At 43.1% G+C, this 16,523-nt stretch overlaps 2 protein-coding genes across 2 annotated transcripts; both read left to right on the top strand.

Annotated features, from left to right (window-relative positions):
• The first annotated feature begins 1,092 nt into the window (after window positions 1-1,092).
• LOC140303872 (N-acylethanolamine-hydrolyzing acid amidase-like) lies at window positions 1,093-6,331 on the top strand. Its single transcript, XM_072382818.1, has 11 exons — window positions 1,093-1,310; window positions 2,123-2,287; window positions 2,392-2,515; window positions 3,261-3,351; window positions 3,428-3,513; window positions 3,602-3,774; window positions 3,847-3,909; window positions 3,991-4,057; window positions 4,156-4,184; window positions 5,030-5,099; window positions 5,195-6,331. Exons 1-11 carry the CDS (start codon window positions 1,141-1,143, stop codon window positions 5,222-5,224), a joined length of 1,068 nt encoding a protein of 355 aa, XP_072238919.1. The 5' UTR covers window positions 1,093-1,140; the 3' UTR covers window positions 5,225-6,331.
• A 3,221-nt stretch (window positions 6,332-9,552) lies between these two features.
• Window positions 9,553-16,309, top strand: arl8bb (ADP-ribosylation factor-like 8Bb). Its single transcript, XM_072382817.1, has 7 exons — window positions 9,553-9,921; window positions 11,758-11,838; window positions 11,989-12,062; window positions 12,181-12,274; window positions 12,732-12,799; window positions 13,049-13,119; window positions 14,499-16,309. Exons 1-7 carry the CDS (start codon window positions 9,799-9,801, stop codon window positions 14,546-14,548), a joined length of 561 nt encoding a protein of 186 aa, XP_072238918.1. The 5' UTR covers window positions 9,553-9,798; the 3' UTR covers window positions 14,549-16,309.
• The last annotated feature ends 214 nt before the right edge of the window (window positions 16,310-16,523 follow it).

Genomic DNA, 16,523 nt, shown 5'->3' with positions numbered 1-16,523 from the left:
CAACTTTATCAGTGAGAAGCCCCTGAAAGTAGTTTTTTATTATTTTTGCCATGACCTCCTGAGCGTGGACAGGGCTGTTCTGGAACAGAGTGCACACTGTCAGCGAGGCAGCTGGGAGGGATGTGATGGCTGAGGGGCTTTTTTCTCATCATGCTCAAACCACTCAATGGACATTCATCAAGGAAATATACGGCCTTAAACGATATCTGACAATCAAGGGTTTTCAGAAGAACGTGAATCTGAAGACCATAAGAGCTTGCATGTATTTTACATTTTATACTGTAATAAAGTATGCAAACTTATTCTGATATTATTTTAAAGGTCGAACTTAAGGGCGTAAAAACACCTTTATTCCTTTACAGTGGAAAAACCTAGGGGGATTTATTTATCCATTTGTTTGATGTTTTTTATGTTCTTTTCTGGAGGACCGAGGTGAAAGAAAATGTAGTCATCCCGACTCAAGGGACTTGAATTTGGACTCATGACCAGTCTGTGATTGATCACGACACTGGGTAAAAGATTCTGCCATTCAATAGCTCTCATCTCGTCTTTGAATTGAGGAGAAGGCTGCTCCACAAGAAACATTTGTGTTTCCAGCTTCATGGAATCAACACTATTAATGATTTATATTCATACTGCTAAGTAAGAGTTAGAATGCTAAAAAAAAAAAAAAGCCAAAGGAAGAACCCTAGTTTACTTTAACATCTTGTTATCGTTTTCATCCGGAGTTGTGTCAGCACAGCATAATTAGGGCTTAAAAAACGAATAAAAGAATAAAATCATCTTATTCGTTGGGAGTCTAAATGAATTTAGTGACCAGCTCAGTCTGGCTCTGCCACCGCCAGATGTCTAAGAGGCTTCCGGTGCGATTTATTTTTCAACATAAAAGCATACCACTACAAACATCAGGAAATGCCCTAATATTAACGAAAGACAGCGAATGATTATATGTACCTGTTAATGCTTGCGAAACCCCCGCTTGCTGCCCACCTGAAACTAAAATGTTTTCCTAAAATGAGTAGCATTCCTCTTTTATATTGAAGTAAGTCATTGCGGAAGCGTCCGTTTAGTTTTCGCCTGCTTTAGCTGAACTCGACTGCACTTGGTCCTGACCGGTGTCGGCGGAGTGGAGCGGGCGCGATGGTGTGGACAGCGGTGTTGCTGCTCGGACTGGCAGCCTCGTGTCGGGCACAGCTGGCCCCCCCCACGCTGAATATCAACCTGGACGACGATCCAGCCGTGAGATGGAAGCCTATTGTCGAAGTCTTTGACGTGGACTACATAAGAAAAGCCGCCGCAGCAATCATTGAGTAAGTTTTTGTTATGCCGTGGTTAATCATTTACCCGAAGAATATTTTCATGTTTCATCCTTTCAAAGTTCCCTTGCTTTCCGCAGAGAGGAGTTTGAACTGTGAACAAAGTGAAAAAAGATATCTTCTGGGATGCTAACTCGGTAAATTGTCGTTGTTAAGCTAACACAGAACGAGTTTTTTAGAGCTTTGATAGCCTGATTTATGGGTTCATGAGCACCTGTGTTGCGCAAAAGGCTCAGAAACTGTAATGCGCTATGTATAAAGCCATTAGTAATGCTTGACACCACTTATTACATGTTGTTAACGTTATGAATATATGTAGATGTATTTTATACACTGCGTGTTAACACCGCTGCGTGGTTTCACCTCTGCGGTGTGTAAAGTTTAAAGAACCCTCTGACACAGCTGTCTGAATCCATGCAAGCACTGCTCAGAAAAAAAAGTACTGCTTGACAGCGAATTCCACTTAGATAAAAGTGAACTGCAGGTTAGCAGCGAAATGTTGGAATTGTAAAGTACTTTGGTGAAGTGATTCGACCCAGAACAGCGCGTCTATGTCCACACCAGCACTGCTGAAACTAAACTGGTGTCCCAAGCCACAAGTTGTTCGTTGTTTCTCTTTTGTTCGACCTTTCGAAGACTTTGTCTTTACATCTGTTATCTCGCCCAACAATTTCAAGCGCCAAGTTGTTTGTTTGTAATGAGCTGAAAATGCCATCCTATAGAGCACTGATTTGCTGTATCTATCTTCCTCTCCGCCTGTTGATAGTGACGAGCATGTTTTTCTCCCGTTTTTCTTTTTACCCCAGTTCCATGGTTCCAAAATGGGTGCATCATGCAATCCTGCCAATTGTGAAATCCCTGGAAAAGTACATTCCTCAGCCTTATGCAGGCGAGATCCGCGGCCTGGCCTCGTATGCGGGAGGAAGCCTGTCTGATCTCGTCATTCTCAACTTTGCCTATGAAGTCACTGCGTACGTATTGTTTAAAGTCTACATTTATTGTTTTGGACCGTGGCCCACAGAGTGTATTGAGTGTGCACGTCTCATGCGTGCCAATCAACTTTGTTCATCTGCAGATTTTGCACAAGCATCTTAACCCAGGACAGAAATGGGAGCGTGTGCCACGGCAGGAATCTTGATTATCCGCATCCTGTTTTGAGGAATATGACTATCGACGTAGTTTTCTTCAAGAATGGAAAGGTGACCTGCGTGTGTTCTTGAAAGTTCTTACAAAGCTGTTGTATTTCATTAAAGTTGATGCTGTATATTGTCATCCTTTTTTCTTCACCTGTACTGTCATCCCTGCACAGCTCGGGTTTTAGTCAAGGTCCAAATGGACTCTTTTCGGTCTCTTTAGCCTCAGTCCGTCTGAGCTGCTGCGTCCCTCTGTGTCGGTGCAACCCACAGCTTTGGACTGTGGAACTAAATTGAGCCATTGTCTGTGCTTTTTCACAAGTGCTTCCTTGTTCTTTATTGCTTTCATGCTTCCTCCTCTTTCTGTTGCTGCTGTGCCTTTACCATTCACGTTAACTTGAAAGCAGTCGGTATTCGACGTAGCTTTTTGAAGGCTGCACCGCGCCTGTCTGTGTGTCCTCCATCCTGCTCTCTGGCAGTCTTGTGTTCTCTGTTCTTTTCTCGGCTCATTGGAGACACACATTTCTGTTCAAAAACATGTCATTCAAAGGTGGATTTTTACATCACGTGTTTGTTTAAAGTATAACCAGCCCTGAATGCTTAAATGGAAGCTTTTAGGATAAACGATCCAGTTGTTTTTTATTCAAGCACATGGGATCACTCTGACCTGCTGGGCAGAGAGTGTCCACAGACACAGATCATTTGCAGGATCAAATATGAGTAGTAAGTTCTTTCAGGTACACAGGACGTTTTTGTATTTTTTGACATGAAGAGCAAAGTTTTAGCTCCTTGTTTACTCGCCCTTTTACAGGTGGCGTACCGGGGAACTTCATTCGCTGGCTACGTGGGCTTATGGACGGGACAGAGTCCTCACAAGTTTACCGTCTCTGGTGACCAGCGAGGTTAGACCGCTGCTGGCTGTAAAAAGTTGCATGTCACAGTTTCTCAGCGTCTTCATGGTTGTTTCCGCTCCATCAGGAACAGAGCACTGGTGGAACTGGTGGAAGAATGTTGTGTCTGCCACCCTGTTCCACAGATCTCCGGTCAGTTGGCTGGTGCGGGAGGTGAGTTTTTTTTTTTTTGTTTGTTTGCGGAGGTTAGTGTGACGGGAGAAACTGGAAAAAGGAAATAGACTGTGTGTGACTTATGCAGACGCTGGAGGAAGCAGAGGACTTTCAGGATGCGGTCATGCGTCTGTCAAAAACCCCCATCATTACAGGGGTGTATTACATCGTGGGTGGGGTGCGAGCAGGGGAAGGGGTCGTTATCACCAGAGATCGAACGGGCCCCGTTGATATCTGGCCGCTGGATCCGTTAAATGGAGGGTAAGGAGAAGTTGGTGTGTGTGTGATATTTCTGAACTGAACAAACATTAAATAGCGTTCTGCCTGTTTTAGATGGTACAGAGTGGAGACGAACTTTGACCACTGGCTTCCTCCCCCACCAGCAGATCATCGAAGGTGAGTCACCTCACATGATGATCCCTCATTCATATTGTTATGTTGCTGTTATAACACTGCCGTTGTGTGTTTGTCTCTTAGGGAAGCAGCAAACAAGGCACTGAATGCTACGGGTCAAGAACACATCAGCGTGGATACACTTTATCAGGCAAGTGTGGACAAGACCATCTGAAACAGAGATAAGCTGCATATTTCTGAACATTACCGAGCGAAAGATTTGCAAAATAACAGAGCCTCCTCCTGCAGGTTTTGTCGCTGCACCCGGTGTGTAATGGGTAAGGAGAAAGTTATCTGTTCTCTGAATTACATTCCAGCAAATCACATTACAGCTAATGCTGCTGAGGTGGGACAGTTTTACTTCCTCTGGTCCAACTTCGGTGTTACTATCAACAGGCTTGTTTTACAGTACTGTGCTAAATTCTTGAGCTGCCCCTCGTTGCTTTATATTTAGCCTCCAATCAGCCGGGCTGTCGTGCCGTCTTTTAAAGTAGCAACGCAACGACGACCTGCCGTATAGATACTGAGGGAGAAAAAAACAAACACGATGCAGGTTTCGCAGTCAATAAATGAAACCCCTATGTGACACCCCCCCCCCAAAAAAAAAGAGAAGTCAACTTAGCAGAACACATGAGGGAGAAAGATTTAAAAAACAAAACAGGAAGCGAGGCAACTGTGGTGTAAACGGATGATGAAAACTAAACTGAAATAGAGAACATAGAAAAAACAGAGACTCCCACTTAAACCCCCCCCACGGACTGTGGTGTGACCGTTTTCATAGGAATGTGATTTCTGTTGTTTGTTACACCAAAAAGCGCTGACCTGTGAAGCATTCAGGCCCAAAGAAGGCGCCTAACTCAAGGGATGAGCCACAGTTGAGAAACTTTGCAACGACCCTATTTTGAATTGTACCTTTAGGCTCTTTGTTGCTGACAGCCTGTTGAAAAGACACAGAATTTGTTTCTATTTCTAATAAATCCATCCAATGCCAGACCTATTTCCTGTTTTACAGCAACATGTCAAAATATCAGGGGTGGCCCGAGACGTTTGCACAGTACTGCAGATCTGTGTATTCCATTCTGTTTGATTCGATTCTTTGTCTTCTGTCTGTAAAACCTCCCAGAATCACCATTTATACAACGATAATGAGCGCGGCGGCGCCTGAAAAGTACACTACACTTGTCCGAGCAAAGGTAACCCACACTGGACTTTAGCCCATTCCTTCAGGATGATACCCCAAAGAAAATATAAGGTCTTCTCTCACTCAACTCCTCTGATATCTTTTAAGGGCTGCCCCCCCCGCCCCACGCCCAAGTGACCTGACAGTCCCGGAGTAGCGAGTGTGGCACAGACCGTTCGGACTTCCTGTGGAGTTACAATCGCGATGAGATTACGATGGAATACGACTCAAACCCTTTTTCTTTTCTTTCTTTAAGGAGCTTGGAAAAGACGTCCATGAATGTGAAAATACAGCCATAATCCTGTCGTTCTTTCTTCTGCTCTCTGTGGTCTCACCTCTTCTTAGGAGAAATGGGAATCTGACGTGACTAACAATGAACAATCAGTGATCAGTAGTCAGTAGAAGCTGAGCTAAGTTTTATTACACATGAACCCAGTGAGCTTAACCTTCACACGGAAACATTTTGAAAAGGAAAGAGTGCAGCGATTCTTCTTCTGTTTCCTTCATTTGATCAGGCAACATACTGCACATCCACCTTTTATCATGTCAAGCTGACAACACCTTAAAAAAAGAAAAGAATGTTTGTGATGTTGACATTGTACTTAAAAGAATGTCTGGCTCTGAGGAGGCAAAGAGCCGAAGCTCTGAGGATGTTAGTGTGTCCCATTTTTCCAGCGGACGCACATTAATTCGTGCATTATTAAGTGTTTGTCATTGCTTTTTTTATTTTTGTTTTTTGCTCCTAAAATTCTTCCCCACACTCTTATGCCGGGGAGGGCTCCCTCTTCTTCCTCAGCCGTGTTTGCTCACGTGTGCGCCTCTCTGGAAAAGATGATCTTGAACGCAGCAAATGTCCCTTAAAATCTCTGTGAACTTCCCTGCATTAATGCTGCCGTCCCAGACGTTTAAAAAAAAACCCGGAGAGCCTGACTGGTCTGACCGCAGTACCCGTTTCCACTGTGCCACGGTCCATCCCAGATGCCTTCAAGCCCAGAGAAGTGGGCCCTGCCTCTGGACCGGGTTCACACTTAAAGTTTTAAGTAGCATTTGTGAATAGAACTGTATTGTAGCGCTGGGCATCTGTTTCCTGCATTAATCGGTTCTAGCAGCTATTGATGAACGATGGTTTGCGTGTCCGGCTCAGGCTTGCTGCCTTGCACTTAACGCACTGAAATCGAGTAACTCAGGCTTTCATGGATCCTGCTTTTGTACCAAATCATGATTAAAGTCACCTATTTGAAATGATATTGTTACTTCTTCTGATATGGGGTTTGACCTTGTCCATATACACACACACTCACACATTTGTTCCTGTAAGCTTTATGTTGTCACATATAATATTGAATAATAAAGAGCCAAACTGGTGTGAGACATTTCATGCTGTTCTTTTCTATTTACATGGAAAGATTCAAATTTCACTGACTTTTTGAGTGAGACTTCCTCATTTTGACACAGAGCTGCATGAAGGAAAGTAGAAAATGAGATTCTGGTGAGTAAGACACGTACAGAAGTACAACGCTGCATCTGAAAAGTGGGGCTGCTGTGTAGAACATGCATAAAAGCAGAAGGCAGGACGTTTATTTACAGCTCACTTATTGATAGATGTGTGTTCGTTTGGTTTGTATTCAATTCAATTCAATTTTATTTATATAGCGCCAGATTACAACAATTGTCATCTCAAGGCACTTAAGTAATATAGTCCAATTCAAGCCAATTGGAATTCAATTCATTGTAATCATAATCCAATTAATTCATATAGAGCCAATTCAAAAAAATAATATCCTAGCTAAGGAAACCAACAGATTGCACTGAAACTTGTCTTCAGTCCAATCTCCCGTCCTGAGCGTGCCTGTGGCAACTGTGGAAAGGAACGACTCCCTTTTAACAGGAAGAAACCTCTGGCAGAACCAGACTCAGGAAGGGTGGCCATCCACCTCGACCAGCTGGGGTTTGAGAAGACAGAAAAGAGGGAAAAGAGGGGGTAAAAACACCATAACGCCATTCAAAGGATATCTGTTGGAACAGGGAAGTTAATAACCACAATAATGTCACATGTACATAAAATCATTTGAGAAATTAAACAGGGGGAAAAAGAGAGCAAAGTGAGGAAAGGTGTGACAGATGAGGTCCCCCAGCAGTCTAAGCCTATAGCAGCTTAACTATGGGATGTTTCAGGATCACCTGAGCCATCCCTAACTATAAGCTTTATCAAAAAGGAAAGTTTTAAGCCTAATCTTAAAAGTGGAAAGGGTGTCTGCTTCCCGGACATTTACTGGCAGCTTATTCCACAAGAGAGGGGCCTGATAACTGAAGGCTCTACCTCCCATTCTACTTTTAGAAACTCTGGGAACAACAAGTAAACCTGCAGTTTGGGAGCGAAGTGTTCTGTTAGGAAAATATCTTACAATGAGATCTTTAAGATATGAAGGAGCTCGGTCATTAAGAGCTTTATATGTGAGAAGAAGAAATGTATTTGTATTTGGAATGTATGCCAATATGTTCAGGTTTGTGGTTTTTTATTATGTTCTCTGGGTTTTAGTTTATGGGGAATTTATTTATTTATTTATTTTTATTCTTTGCATTTAAGGATCTTTATTTTACTTGCTGTGTTTCTTTATCTGTCTATCGGTCTTTGTTCAGTGTTCTGGTTTAGCTCTTCTCTGTGTCTTGATTTGGTGTCCGTCGCGTGTTTTGGATCAGTTCTGGTCTTTCTGTTGTCAGTTTGTCTTCTGTTCATACTTTCTTTAGTTTCTAGTTGTTTTCAGTCTTCGTTTTAGTTTCCCTTTGTTCCTGTCCTCACCCTGGCTTGGTCTTGGTTTCCTCCCAGTATTTATAGCCCCTCAGCTTCCCCACTCATTTGCCTGGTTTCCCCGTCTTCTTGTGTCTTGTTAGTCTTGGTCCCTCAGTGCCTCACATTTGTCTGAATGAAGATGTTCTGGTTCAACTTTAAGTTTCCCTCCGGCCTGTCTGCATTTGGGTCCACCGTGAATTCCTTTAACTTTGGATCACAACACAGTCAGATGTTGCAACTAAGAATTTTCATTTGAAATGATTTTGAATTTAATGGCAGCCACTCATCCATACCACTGTGTTGTATCAGGTCATCCTCAGCATCGTTCTGGGACTGCAGCTGTAGCTTTGAAAGTGAATTGTTTTTCATCCTTACTTGATTTCCAAATCCTTCTTAGACGAACTCGACAGCCTTTCTGGAGTTTGCAAAAATAAATTTTTTGCCTTTGTGTGTTATTGTTTTACACATTCTGTGGAAATCTCTGGCACTGCCCAAGAGGCACTTTTGACAGACGCAGTAAAATGGGAGATGTTCCCCCCATCGGTTGAAAGAGCGCCTGATGTGACGCATTAAACTGCTACAGCCCTACATTATTCCAAATCAGGTAACATACAGAGTCCCTGCTTGTAGTGCAGAGACAGACATCAGAAAACCCAACTGGAACAACCTCAGTCCTCTACATATTATTCCAAGATAATGACTTATCTTGCTGTTTAATTAGACTTGGCACAGATTTTTTTTTAACAGCACAGTCAAACATGGGTCTGGTTCATTCATTTAAATCAGTTCACTTTCAGATTAAAACAGCAAAACACTGAATTTAGCGTTTTACAAAACTACAAGGCCATTGCTTAATGAGCAGTTAAAAATAAGCTCTAATAAATTAACGAACCCAGGTATGCTCTAGATTTGAGATTTACACTTATGATCATGTCATGGTCGGGTTTTAATGAGCTAAAATACATGCACTGTGAGCAAAAGCAGGACATGGGAGCATCTTGTCTCAGACTTGTTCCAAACATTCCCCAAAAAGCCTCCAGCTGATCAAAAGGTTTTGATAAATATTTTTTTAACCTGGAAGCCGTCACGTGTTCAAGAATCGTATCCGAGCGAAGATTTGATTTGATTTGTTGATTTTCAGGAAGAAGAGTTGTATCCGGTAAGTAAACACAGCCTAACACCTAAACCGGCCTCTATGTACAGAGGAAAAGAAAAATACCTTCAAAGGGAAACGCAGGACATTAAATTATTTTAAATAAAGGTTTGCATATTTTATCGATAACTTCGGAAACACGAACAAGATCACAAATAAATTCGAGTAATCTAGAACTTAGATTACCTGGAAATTTACGATAACTTTAGATCACTTTACATTTCCATGCAGTACTGTAATAAAGGAACGTGTAATATCAACCCTGTGATTTTTGGCATAGGTTAGGTTAGGTTCTTGTCTCTCGTGAGATTTGACGTAGGACAGCGTTTCTCAAAATAACTGAGAGCAGGAAACGTCGTGTCATCCAACTATTTTTTTTGTGATTGCTGGATGAAGTTTAGAGAAAGTGGCATAATGAGAATCCATGTAAAGAAAGCTGTAGCAACAGTGAAGGGGGTACTCGAGTCTCACGGTAATCCACACAATTTAAGACACTATTTCAGTTTCCTTAGAAGCAATGGGTAGATCTGACAGACTGGACACATAAGACCGGCCCAACTAGCTCCAGACGATAGTAGCAGTGTAACGTTTCGGATGCAAAGTAGTATCGGTGTCCAAAGAAGAAGAAGAGAAGGAGGAGAAGGAAAATAAGCCACACTTGTGAGCGGATCACATGATATGACAAAGCAGCTAGCTGCTTCCTGTGCAGACTGTTAGCCAGCTCCCATCCAGACGGCCACAGAGACTGCGACTTCTGTGTAATCCAAGATGCTGGCCCTCATAAACAGACTGTTAGACTGGTTCAGGTCGCTCTTTTGGAAGGAGGAGATGGAACTCACATTAGTGGGTCTTCAGTACTCTGGAAAAACTACATTTGTCAATGTGATTGCTGTAAGTAGCTTATGTTAGCAAAGTCAGTGTGGGCCCAGACTACTACCTGGGTGAGGTTGTGGACGAAGGTTTATATTTCTGTTTGTTTTTAACAAGAACTGGCTGCCACGGCACACCTTGCATGTTGTACTAAGAGCTGATAGAGTCTGCACGACTGGGTAGTTTAGCTTGGATGGAAATAACTGAACCTGCTACAGTAGTGCGCGTGCAATGGTTTCACACAGCTGTTGTTTGGCTAGCTGGGATGACGAAGTTCTTTGAATGACTCTGCGTTTACTTATGAAACTGGTCATGTGAATTGACTTGTTGGAGCTTTTTAATAGCTCCAGGAGTGTCAGCACGAGCAGTATATCGACAACACGGGCGCGTGGTTAGTTTTGAAAACAGTCTGTGTTGTCTACGTCATGCGGCTAGTTGGGCGCACCGCTGCTATAGATGTCTGGTGCTGTCGGCTATCTCGTGGACCAGCTAACTAATGTATATAGATATTTTTTGTTTTATTTTCCTTTTTCTTATTTTGGCTACCTTGAATTAGGTGTTGTCAGTGTTGCGTTTGGCACCTTGTGAGACACTGACAGTTGTTTTCAGTGGTTTGGTCTTTCACAGCTCTTGGGTGGATGTGGCATAAGGGGAAAAGTTGAATCATCATGTTGTTGTTGTTGTTGGCCATACATCTATCCGGAAAACAATTTTTTTGCTCAGTGGCGGTTATATCAAATGATCTGTTCTAATAACCAATGCTACCCTTCTCTTTACTCAGTCACTGCAGGGGTGTTTTACACTGGGCTCAGTCTAGATGTGACCTACGGGTTAACAAAAGGATGCAATCTCTAAAACTCATTACTGCATCATTAAAGCTTCAGTGTTAGAAGGGAGCTTATGACAGAGCTATTCACTCTTTTATTTTTTTCTTATTCTTAGAGCTTCCTCTTTGGTTCTAAAGTAATAACAAAACAAGCCAATCAAAAGCTGTTGACCTTTTGCACCGAACAGCTTTTGCACATATCTGACAACAGAACAGGCACGTCGGCTTTATTGGTCAATTTCACCAGCGATGATGGAAGGAACCAGTCTAATGCAGAAGTTTTCTGGAGGCTTCCGTCTACTCAAACTCTGTCAAAGGCATCGAAACCCATCGGGTGACATTCGTTGATTAGACAGACAGTGACCCTAAGAGCTTCTTAGGGCAAAAGAGGTTGAATGCCTTTGACCAGCTGAGATACTCGGCTTATCTCAGTCAGTCTGGCATCTTTTGAAGATTAAAGGAAAGAAGGGGAGACTCCACAAAAAAGAAAAGGCCGGAGACGGCCGCAGTAAAGGCCTGAGAGCATCACCAGGGAAGATACGGAGTGTTTGCTCTGCAGATGTCTGTCGTTCCAGGCCTCCGGTCATTGACTTCTAAGGCTTGTCAGCAAATGTATTGATTTTGTCCCTCTTATTGATGTCAGCATGTTAAGATTACGGGACACTGTTGCCCCTCGAAGAAAGCATCCATGATTGTTTCACATTGAATGTACTTTCACTCAGATCTGGGAAAAGCAAAACATGTGAAGCTATTAGAATTCTAAGAACCCAGACTACATAATGACGCATTGATGCAATCATCTTATCATGATTCATGGAGCTAAAGGGCAAATGTTCCAATTCGGTGTGTGTGTGGTGTGGAGGGGGTAAATTATAAACTAATCATTTCTTAATCTACTCACGCAGATATGTTTCACATCCACAATGTTTCTCATGTGGCTTTCGGGTCAGATGAAGCCGTGCGGACTTTAGTGACGTAGCATGCAACTTTCACTAATATGCTGCCCTTTGTCCTGCTTTTGCCTCGTGCAGTCGGGACAGTTCAGTGAAGACATGATCCCCACAGTCGGTTTCAACATGCGAAAGGTCACCAAAGGCAATGTGACAATAAAGGTAAGCCAATAAATGATGGCATCTAGATGATGTGCTCCTGGCTACTTTGGCTGACATCTGTTTAGCGCCACGTATGGCCGAGGGTTCCTCGTCCTCGAGCAGCAGATCTCTGTTGCATCTCTGACCTGACCGTGTGCTTTCTTTACTCAGATATGGGACATAGGGGGACAGCCTCGCTTCAGAAGCATGTGGGAGCGCTACTGTAGAGGAGTCAACGCTATTGTGTAAGTTTGTTGTTACTTTTGTGGCGGGTGTCAGAAGCCTGATGCTCTCTTTTCTTTGATGTGTTTCCGTTTGGGTTTGCCCCTTAACGGCAGTTTTTTCTTTCCTCTCCCTGTGCAGTTACATGGTGGATGCGGCAGACCGAGATAAAATAGAAGCTTCCAGAAACGAACTGCACAACCTTTTAGAAAAACCACAACTACAAGGAATTCCCGTAAGCGTCCGCCTGTGATTGTTTTGGAGCATGAGCCGATGGTTTTTACGACATTCACTTGATCGTGATGGTGATTTTTGAGGCTCTGGCGACTCCAGTCACAAGCAGTGACTAAACTCCTAATTAGCTTTGACTGAGGCCTGATGACTTTGCACTTGGTGATCATTCAGTGGTCATTAAACCCTGGGCAATGAGTTATTTTTTTTTTCTTTTAGCGATTAGCCAGGATAATTGACTTTACGGTGCCTGACGTGCTTAATCAATAACCTTCTTCCTGCTGTGATTTGACACCACACACAGGCAATTTGTTATGTCCTAACTGTAAGGGGTCGGGGTGAGGCCGGTGGCTGATGGATATCGCAGTGCGATCAAACCGTTTAAAGGATAACACTGATGCATGGCCGCGCTGGATATTGATCGGCACTTTCCCCTTTTTTCTCCCCCTCTTCATTTGCAGGTTCTAGTGCTCGGCAACAAACGAGACTTGCCCGACGCACTCGATGAGAAGCAGCTGATTGAAAAAATGTGAGGAACACTACCTTCATATTAAACCTTGTGTTGATTAGAAATGAAGCAGTCTGCCAGACTGAAGTAGTGCCTGATTGGAATAATAATGGGTTCACACATTGTGCCCAAAAGAATATGGACAGGGGTATACCCATATATTTGAATGGGCAGCATTATCTAATAGGCGGCTGATGTAACGGCAGCATTTCCAGAGAGTAGTTTTAGCGTTATTCCTGTTCTCACTTCTGCTTTTTTCACCTTTTACAGGAACCTTTCTGCCATTCAAGACCGAGAGATCTGCTGCTACTCTGTCTCCTGCAAAGAGAAAGACAACATAGGTAAATATCTGACAGATGTTTCATTGATAAGAATGTTCAGGTTGGCCAGACTCACTCTTTTCAGTAGCAGTATCCTGTTTGATTTAAAGTAGAGATGCACCAAACTCTCCGGTCCAAATTGTCCGTCTCCAGTCTTCTATCCCAGAATTATCGCTGACAAGCACACAGAGAAGAATTGAAGATGGAACTGTGTGATCGTAGTAAAACACTGACTATAAATCATTTTGACATTTTCCCTAAAACTGCAGCAGGTTACAGGACCGGAAATTTCTACTCCGCTCGGAGACTTTTGTACGAATAAAATCCAGCTGAGAAGGAATTGGGGTCATATCTGCTTTACGCACCGGATTAGAGGACCTTAACCTTTTTCTCTGTATTACACATCTCAAATTATAAAAGTGCATCAGATAACAGAAAAAAAACAGGTTTTTCTTTTCTTCACCAGTCCGCTTCCCTTAAGATGAAGTGGTTCAGAGAGTACAGCTTTATTTCTAGTTAAACTATATCACTATTATTCCTCCCTTTTATAGAGGCTCAAAAGTAATTGGACAGTTGATTAGAGAGTGGTTCTGTTGCCGGGCGGGGGTGAACCAAGTGATTATTAGAGTGAAAAAAGCAAACCAGACCTACCAGAGACACAGCAGGAAGTTTACGAGTGTCCAGATCAACAATTTCTTACATTTATTTTAAGAGAAGGAATGTACTGACACCTTTATATTTTCTTTGTGAAGAAAAAAAACCCCAAAACCTTCAAGAACTGTGTCATTGTCAGAGAACACAGTGAAGAGACACCTTCGCTAATGCGTGTATGTGGAGGATTTACATCAAGAGGTAACCACGGGCGACTAAAGAACAGTAAGATTAGAAAATGTGCTTAAAAACCCCGCCTGTCCTTCATTCTTTGGACAGATGGAATCGAGGTGGATGAAAAAGAAACAGAAACACTTATTTGCAATAAAAGTAATGACTTCAGCCACACTTATTTCAAAAGTCATACGTTACTGAATAACCAGCGTGTCTCTCTTGGTCCGTCCATTTATAGTGTCCCCAGAGACACTCGTGCGGTCTTTTGTGCCATTTGCAGCTCATTTGTGTTTTCAGTCCTCCATTTGCTCGTGCCAGGATTCGCAGTACGGGGCGTTATAATGCAGACACAGACTTCCCTTAAACATTTATGATTCAGAGCAAATTCACATCACCCACAAGATGACTGCAGAGGTCTGCGGTAAACTGAGCGACCGCAGCACTCCTCTGGGCGGAATGAAATGCAGTTTAAATGATACGACACCCAGCCTCCTGCTCATAAAGGGTTTATTTGAATGTATATTTGAACCTGCCGAGGTCCTAAAAACGGTTTTAATGTCCCCTTCAACCTGCAGATATCACACTGCAGTGGCTCATCCAGCATTCGAAGTCACGGAGAAGCTGAAGGCCTCCCCTCGCGCCCCCTCCCCTGGTTGCAGCTCTGGCCTCAGCTCCCCGCCCCCATGGTCACGGGTCCTCGCCAGTCATCCCTTCCACTGCCTCTGTGAAGTAATCCAGCTCTCTTCGCTCACTTCCGTCACCACCTGCACCACCCAGTACACTACCATAGATGCGTAGCTCTCTGTACAGCACTACCGCCGCCCCAAACCATCTGGAGTCTCACTACTGTGCTTGAGGGATGGATTGTCCATGCTCTTCATGCCTTATCACTAGCCATTACAGACACGCTCTGCATCTGTGTACATCATGGAGGAGGTATCTTTTTTTTTCCAGGAATCCAATGGGCTTTGCCGTGTTCTTTGACTACAGCAGGACGGAGCTCCTAATCCCACGATCAAACATGTTGCCTGTCAACATTTGGTGTTTATGTGACATTGTGTGATTGTAGTTTTGAACAGTTATTTGCCAAAAAAGATGACGGTTGCTTTTGCTAATGCCTTTAGGTTCCTGATAATCTCTTAGCAATGTAGCCTGCATTTAATTTGCTGGCGTTTATGAAAGTATCTTCATCAAGTGACTTGAACTCCGGTTTACACATGACTTGAAAAAATGAAATCAAGGTAAGGTTTCTGAGTGGCTGCTCTGTCAGAGGCAAAAAAAAAGAAGTCCTACGCAAAATGTTAAGTGCCTTCGGCTATGATAGTGTCCCAATCAGACAGTTATTGCCCAATGCAATTTTTAACCCACTATTATACATAAGCACTGCGTACAGACACTGCGTAGATCCCTTGATTACACTTAAAACCACTTGTCGACAATCTCATTTTATGTTTTGTAGTCACACAAACGCATTACGATGTCTGAGAAGACTGTGCTGTGCCGAGGATGAAGAATGAAGTTATGATGAATATATGAGAAAAAGTTACATTATGTTGGGTTGTCGGGTAATTTAATGCTGTCTTCACTTGTAGCTTTGAAACGTGGCCTGCCACTTGTAACATTTGCTTGCAGCTCTCAGGTTATTAAGGATATTTTAAAGAAGAAAAGAGCCTGAACGCCGTACGGTGGCAGTCTGGGGCCTGTCCCGTGGGTTTTATTTGGTGGGGTCGGTTAACAGAAAGCCAGTGTTAGCCACGATGACTGAGCGTAACGAGAACGGAGGACAGTCCGTTGCAGTAAAGCGTTGGGTGGATTGTTGAGGCCGTCCACCCTTTGCCGCACCGCGGTCTGAATCCTGATGTGTTTTGTAAAAGCCTCAGCAGTCCAACAGCAACACGGACTCCTCTGAAAATGATGAGACAATGATTTCTGATGTGTTCAACCATTCTGCTCGATCTGCTCGCCTGGCTGATGCACGACAGATGTTTTGTTTTTTCTCTTTTGGATGTTTGCCCCCCCTCCCCCTTCGACGTGGCTTCTGCATTTCACCATAGTAACGTCAACACCTCCACCGCTCCTGTTTTTCTCACATGTTGATCTGTGTCTGTTAATGATGGTCAAATGTTGATTGTTGGGACCACAGCAGCAGCGAGGGGCTGTTTTCGGTTGGGTGACGGTGGTGCGAGTCATTCTGCAGAAAGCTTTTGTTACCTGTGTAAGAATATATTCAACTTGCAATTTGTATGTGCATGTGCTCAGCTTTTTCACATTCAATTGCAGACTTTGTAAATAAGACGTTAGCATTTTTATTCGAACAAATGCTCCCGTAGATGTCATGCATTCTCCTCCCAGTGATTGCTAATAAATTTGTTTTTATTTTTAAGGATTTCAAATCTGTCCGGTCTTTTGTGTGTCATTGTCAGTTTGGTCTTCCACCACTAGATGGAAGCAGAGGACTTTGGGAAGATGATGGTAAGGCAAGAGACTGTTGTTTTGGTGCAATATGACCTTGTTGGGCTTTTCTGTGGAATAACTACTGGAACACAAGGTTGTACGGAGTTCCTCAAATTTCTTGAGATGTTTAATTGCGCACTTCATGC

This window comes from Leuresthes tenuis, unplaced genomic scaffold (assembly GCF_036924035.1).
Source record: "Leuresthes tenuis unplaced genomic scaffold, fLeuTen1.0.hap1 SCAF_3, whole genome shotgun sequence".
Classification (NCBI taxonomy): Eukaryota; Metazoa; Chordata; class Actinopteri; order Atheriniformes; family Atherinopsidae; genus Leuresthes; species Leuresthes tenuis.
The sequence above is the reverse complement of the archived record's forward strand: the minus strand, read 5'-3'. Positions and strand labels throughout refer to the sequence as shown.

What these genes read in the sequence shown, in the direction of transcription:
- LOC140303872 (XM_072382818.1), top strand. Translation starts at nt 1,141, where the DNA reads ATGGTGTGGACAGCGGTGTTGCTGCTCGGACTGGCAGCCTCGTGTCGG. An exon ending in CCACCAGCAGATCATCGAAG is followed by an intron (nt 3,910 to 3,990) that starts GTGAGTCACCTC and finishes TTTGTCTCTTAG; the next exon opens with GGAAGCAGCAAACAAGGCAC. An exon ending in GCGTGGATACACTTTATCAG is followed by an intron (nt 4,058 to 4,155) that starts GCAAGTGTGGAC and finishes CTCCTCCTGCAG; the next exon opens with GTTTTGTCGCTGCACCCGGT.
- arl8bb (XM_072382817.1), top strand. Translation starts at nt 9,799, where the DNA reads ATGCTGGCCCTCATAAACAGACTGTTAGACTGGTTCAGGTCGCTCTTT. An exon ending in CATTTGTCAATGTGATTGCT is followed by an intron (nt 9,922 to 11,757) that starts GTAAGTAGCTTA and finishes TGCCTCGTGCAG; the next exon opens with TCGGGACAGTTCAGTGAAGA. An exon ending in AGAGGAGTCAACGCTATTGT is followed by an intron (nt 12,063 to 12,180) that starts GTAAGTTTGTTG and finishes CTCCCTGTGCAG; the next exon opens with TTACATGGTGGATGCGGCAG.